The 5,915-nt window shown below is 41.1% G+C and overlaps 1 protein-coding gene across 1 annotated transcript; it reads left to right on the forward strand.

Moving 5' to 3' along the window:
• Positions 1-1,524: 1,524 nt before the first annotated feature.
• On the forward strand, positions 1,525-3,838 carry LOC120793816 (zona pellucida sperm-binding protein 3-like). The gene is made up of 8 exons (XM_040134235.1): positions 1,525-2,019; positions 2,124-2,242; positions 2,434-2,537; positions 2,642-2,819; positions 2,933-3,050; positions 3,159-3,241; positions 3,333-3,517; positions 3,721-3,838. Exons 1-8 carry the CDS (start codon positions 1,555-1,557, stop codon positions 3,783-3,785), a joined length of 1,317 nt encoding a protein of 438 aa, XP_039990169.1. The 5' UTR covers positions 1,525-1,554; the 3' UTR covers positions 3,786-3,838.
• The last annotated feature ends 2,077 nt before the right edge of the window (positions 3,839-5,915 follow it).

A 5,915-nucleotide genomic window follows, 5' to 3' on the forward strand; every position in this document is an offset into this window, starting at 1 on the left:
ATCTTCAGTTCAGGTTTGAATTCCAAATATCTTCATTGTGACGATAGATGTAACTCAGATTGAAACTATCCTAAATGTAGATCTGACTTGTCATGATTTTAATTAAAGATATCTTAAATTTGTTAAAAAATATCTTTTATACTTTTGGATATTTATAACCAAAATTTTAGTATAAATGAAATAGAATGAATAATGAAAATAATTGAGATGGAATCCAGATTATAGGAAAAACCACAAAGGACATATTTAAATTTTACTCTTCAGAAATCTATAAAGAGGATATGAACATCTGGAGTATACTGGAAACATAATACATTGTAATATTTAAATGACTAGCTATCTATCATTATATTTGTTTTATCTACAAATGCATTGTGACCAGTCATAATTACAGTTTGACAGAATTATAGATATTTCCGGAAATAGTTTTTCTTATTAAAATTTCCATAGAGATGTATGAAGGGGGTGTGTGTAATATTTAATTTCAGTAAAATACTGAAAAAAAAAAAAAGGTTCTAGAATGTTTGCTAGTGGAAAAACAGTGAGAACTGCACACAAGAAGCTTAATGTTTGCAGATTCAGGTTGGTCTGACATAGTGGTCACGGTTGTCCTACTACAGTTGCTTTTCATGCCCCTGAAAAAAGATAGGGAAATTACATATGCATCTTCAGTTTTAAAAGGAATTTGGACGAGTAATAACTGATAATAAATGCAAAAGACCTCTTCTTTAGTTTTGACTATTCATATACTGTATTTATTTAAAAACCAGCTGGTTGTGAGCTCGGAGTATCATCATCAGGTCAAAACTGGTCAGTTCTTTGAAACAATAAAAGTATTCTCAACTAAAATAATTTCAGTTTCCTCCATGCTCTGACTAAGAGTGTCTGAAGAACATTGTCTTTTCTATGTGCTTTTTTTTTTTTTTTTATCTTCAAGAGCACTTCCTCCAGGTTCCCTGTACCTAATTCAGGTGAAAATGACTGAACACTTGGCATCTGTATCCTCTATTTGGTGATTAATCTCAGCTGATAATGGTTGGAGCCAAATTGATTTACAGCCATTTACAGAATGTACCTTTGCAAATACAGTTTGACATGTCATGTTGAGGGCAGCTAGACCTAACCCACAGTCAACAAAACTTTTGTGACCACTATTATCTGAGTACAGGGTTGCCAACTATTTATACATCTTTTCTCAGTTGTTTAAAGAAAAAATAATAGTAACTTTTAATCTACCAGTATGATGCTATTATGTATTTCAATTGGTACATTACCAAACATTATACATTACAATTATTACATTATAATCTAAACCCAGCTGAAGATGCCTCACTGGAACTGTAGGCATCATGCTGTCATTGGTCTTGGTTAACAGCTGCATTCACTTCATTGGCTAAGGTTTAGGATCATAAGGGTCTGACAGGGAGTGGCCAACTGAAGGGGTGGGAATCTAATGGAAGTAAACAAGCTCACTGTATTATAAAAGTAGGCGCACATATCCACCTTCCTTACAGCGTCTAGTGAACTGTGCAGATCACTCGTTGTTGTGAAGCCATGGTGATGAAGTGTACTGCTGTGTGCCTTGTGGTACTGGCCTTGTTTGGCAGCTTGTGTGATGCTCAGTGGAAAGATGTTCCTCACAAGCCCTCAATACCTAAATACCAGAAGCCAGCAGCACCTGTGCGACAGGAGCCCATCAAACAGGTGCCTCAAGAGCCCCCACAGACAAAGCAGACATTTGAGAGACCACTCACTTGGACATACCCTGAAGATCCCAAGCCCGAGCTCCAACCTGAGGTGCCTTTCGAGCTGAGACATCCCGTTCCTGCTGCAACTGTCGCTGTTGATTGCAGAGAGAAGGACGCTCATGTAGAAGTCAAGAAGGACTTGTTCGGAATTGGCCAGTTAATCAACCCTGCTGACCTTACCCTGGGACAGTGTGGTGCTGTTGCAGAGGACACTGCTGCTCAAGTGCTGATTTTTGAAGCCGAACTGCATGATTGTGGCAGCTCATTAGCAGTAAGCACAATGAAAAATACACTACAGTGAATATTAATTAAAACGACGGGAGAATATGTTCGTGTGCTTCTATGTGTTTGTACTAATATTTATTTCTTTGCTAGATGACAGAAGATGCCCTCATCTACACCTTCACTCTGAACTATATTCCCCAACCTCTGGGTGGTGCTCCTGTGGTGAGGACAAGCAAAGCTGCTGTAATTGTGGAATGCCACTATCCAAGGTATGTAGACTAGATCAGTAAGAGGTGTGGCAATAAACAAACAAAACCCAAACAAACAACTAAAATAACATAAAAATTTAAAAATGATATGTATTCGCCTTTGACCTAATCAAGTCCACTAACTATAGATTACCGAAATGATGGCTTACTTTAGTCTTCTGAATTCTAAGGAAACATGTTTAACCATTTAGGAAGCACAATGTAAGCAGCCTTCCTCTTGACCCACTCTGGATCCCATTCTCCGCGGTTAAGGTGGCAGAGGAGTTCTTATACTTCACCCTGAAACTCATGACTGGTGAGTTAAAAAAACAATTAATCTGCATATTTCTACTTTTATGGAACTGTAATCAAAATATATGTTCGTCAACATTACTAAAATGTCATTATTACATTGCACAGATGACTGGCAATTTGAGAGGCCAAGCTACCAGTATTTCCTGGGAGACATCATTAATATTGAGGCTTCCGTCAAGCAGTACTTCCACGTGCCCCTCCGAGTTTTTGTGGACAGCTGTGTAGCGACTCTTTCACCTGACGTGTCCTCCAACCCCAGATATGCCTTCATTGAGAACCATGGGTGGGGTAGTTTAATGACTTAATTGAAGTTGTTCTGTAGAGTGAGAATCGATTATCACATACACCAAACATGTCCATCTCTAATGTGATTTTGCATGTTTTTCTTTTATGCAGGTGTTTAATTGATGCTAGGGTCACAGGCTCTGCCTCGAGGTTCGTGGCTCGCACTGCAGAGAACAAGCTTCACTTCCATTTGGAGAGCTTCAGGTTCCAGGGTGCTGACAGTGGACTGGTGAGTATCTCCAAGACTGAGATAATTATTCAATATTTTATCTTTTCCATCAAATAAAAAAAAAAAATGCATCTAACAATAACCCAAAACTCGGTGTTACTGGAACAGCTCTACATTACCTGCCACTTGAAAGCAACATACACTGCCAATGCCATCGATAGTGAACATAGAGCTTGTTCCTACATCAATGGGTGAGTCTGCGAGTTTGCACATATGTTAATGAAAAAGTGTGATTGGGGAATTGATATGGGATTTACTTCTTACATCTCCTTTTCTTCCTAGGTGGAAGGAGGCCAGCAGTGCTCACGAAGCTTGTGGTTCCTGCGAGTCAATTGGATTTGGCTCATCTGGCACTTCGCCTGGTATAGTTGGGGCTTCTGGTTCAACTGGTTCCTTTGGCACTGGTGGTGGACCACCCTCTTTGTCTAATCCTGGAAGGAAGATCCGTGATGTGACCCCGACTGAAAGTATGTTATTTAAAAATCTAATTGTCTAAAGTATTTGATATCACATAAGGAAAATTGGACAGTCATCATCATACAACTTTTTATCAGAGTCGATATTATGTTACCACTACCATAATGATAAGTTAACTTCTTACTGTATGCTTGCCTGTGTTGTATGACAGCCACGGTGATACTGTAACACGTCTTCTGTTTTTCTTTCTCAGTTTTTGAATGGGAAGGTGATGTCACCCTGGGTCCCATCCCCATTGAGGAGAAGGTGATTGCTTAACTCAATCCCCTGCCATGGCAATGACCATCAAAATAAACATTCTCATTGGTTCATATCTGTCTGTATGTTAATCTCTTGCTTCTTGTTAATAGTTCAGTTTAAACAAGGAAAGAAACCATATTTACTCCATTAAATGTAATCACAATTTGCCACATCAAAAACATAATAAAAGTCTGAGAAAACAGAAGCCCCTAAGATAAGAGTGTGATATGTTTTACATTGCCCTCGGTGTAACGATAAATTTTACATATGGACCACATCTGCCTAGTTCATAGACTGTAAATCCTTCCATTTAATGGAAGTAAAGGCTTGTGTCACTCACTGAGAGGGAACATCACAGAAAAAATTACTTTTTCCTTTTTTTAATCTTAGGCTGTACACTGATTGTGAAGTAAATAACTAGACGATTCAAATGGACTTTTATTTCCTATCAGTAAAAATCATAATGTTACCCACCAAAGAAATACATAAAAAGCATTTAGTATCTGTTAAGATCCTACATTTCTTTTGTATAATATAGTCCATCAGTCGCACCCTACTTACAACACAAATGTTGACACTGAGTTCGTTGAAACGGACTTTACTCCCCTTTTCATCACTGTGTGTTAGTTGAATAATTCGGTGCATCGTGTCATTTAGAGAATGAAAGTCCAACATTATTGCGCAATACAAAGCTTCTTGCCTTGCCAAAGACTCGTCCGGTTTTCACCCAGCGAGAGAGCCCTTCCCGCCCCCCTGTGGCACAACGGCTCAACTACATCCTGCCAAGGTGCACAGATTCAGCACCACAGGCAGTGAACAGCTCCACGCTGCGCCTGCTCAGTACAGCCTGACACCTCCTCAACTCTGGAGGTGGGAGTCTCTCATCGATTACTCATTTACAACCCGTGATCCGGTCGTAAATAGAAAGGAAACGTCAGCTTCTGATCGTCTTAAAGCGCTTCAAGTCTCAATACAAAATGCGGCTGAATTTTTATGTACTTTTCAATGAAAGACATGGTTTCCTCTGGAGGCAAAAGGGGAAGGCAATAAACTATAGGTTGTATAGGCTATAGCTTATTGTGAGGATTCTACTTGATACGGAATAAATAAATAGTAAATAAATAAACACGGCACTTGCACAGTGAAAGTAACACAATAGTCTTTTTTATGTTGCACCTAATCAGTTTTATATCTTCTGCTCCTTGGTCAATTTCCTGTGGCACTGTGCTCTTCTACTGTCAGCAATTTGCTTTTTTTTTTTAATCTTTTTTTGGGGTCTCTTTGCCTTTGTATGTCGTTGTTTTTTGTTTTGTTTTTTCAGTGGCTGCTCTGTTATCTTTATAGACCTCAGGCTCAAGACCCCTCGAGCTAATGGAGTCCAAGTAAACAAAATCCACAGCCATTATCCATGCTTTAAAATCCCGTTAAAACGTGGACTTGAATAACACTGAATCGCATGTCTTTTCGGGGGGAACCCCTGGATCCCCCCGGGGGGAGAATCCGGTGCTCCCCGCGCCCAACTTTGGAAAGCACGCGTGGTCTTGGCTGGAAATGTCAGTGTCAGTGTAATGTCACTGCAAACACATTATTTTTTTCTACGCCACTGTTTTGCCGCTTATCGGGCCTGTAGGCTTTGGCTCTGCCTGCATCCACTCAGGACAGCTTGCTCATACGGTAACGGCACTGACGTTATATCGTCTCTGCCCCCCCCCCTCCCTCCCCTGTCTCTGCCTGTCTCCGCACTGCTGGCCCTCATCCGTTGTGTGCCACAGTCAGCATCCACAGCAGCAGACATTTGGCGAGCCCAAAACGCGGACTGCGGTCGCATACTGCGCTCCTATGCTTCGCGTGGACGTATCGGGAAACACGGGATTGTATTTTCATTTCCGCGGTGCTGTGAGCCGTCTCCGAAGAGCCTTTCCGCCTCGACACCCACTCCTACCTTGCTTGCGTGGATGGTTGACTGCAGATTTGATGGTGCTGAGCAGGCTCGTCTGATCGAAGGCTTGCGGCCAGGGGGGCATCTGTGGGGCCGCAGAGGAGGAAACCTCTGTCCACGGCTGCGTCCGTCCTCTGCCCTGTGATTGTGAATGGACTGCGCTCCCTCCGTGATTTTCTGCAGTCGCTCTGAGTCATTTGTGGAAGAAG

Source organism: Xiphias gladius, chromosome 8 (genome assembly GCF_016859285.1).
Source record: "Xiphias gladius isolate SHS-SW01 ecotype Sanya breed wild chromosome 8, ASM1685928v1, whole genome shotgun sequence".
In the NCBI taxonomy this organism is placed as follows: domain Eukaryota; kingdom Metazoa; phylum Chordata; class Actinopteri; order Istiophoriformes; family Xiphiidae; genus Xiphias; species Xiphias gladius.

What these genes read in the sequence shown, in the direction of transcription:
- LOC120793816 (XM_040134235.1), top strand. Translation starts at nt 1,555, where the DNA reads ATGGTGATGAAGTGTACTGCTGTGTGCCTTGTGGTACTGGCCTTGTTT. An exon ending in GCCTTCATTGAGAACCATGG is followed by an intron (nt 2,820 to 2,932) that starts GTGGGGTAGTTT and finishes TCTTTTATGCAG; the next exon opens with GTGTTTAATTGATGCTAGGG. An exon ending in TGATGTGACCCCGACTGAAA is followed by an intron (nt 3,518 to 3,720) that starts GTATGTTATTTA and finishes TTTCTTTCTCAG; the next exon opens with TTTTTGAATGGGAAGGTGAT.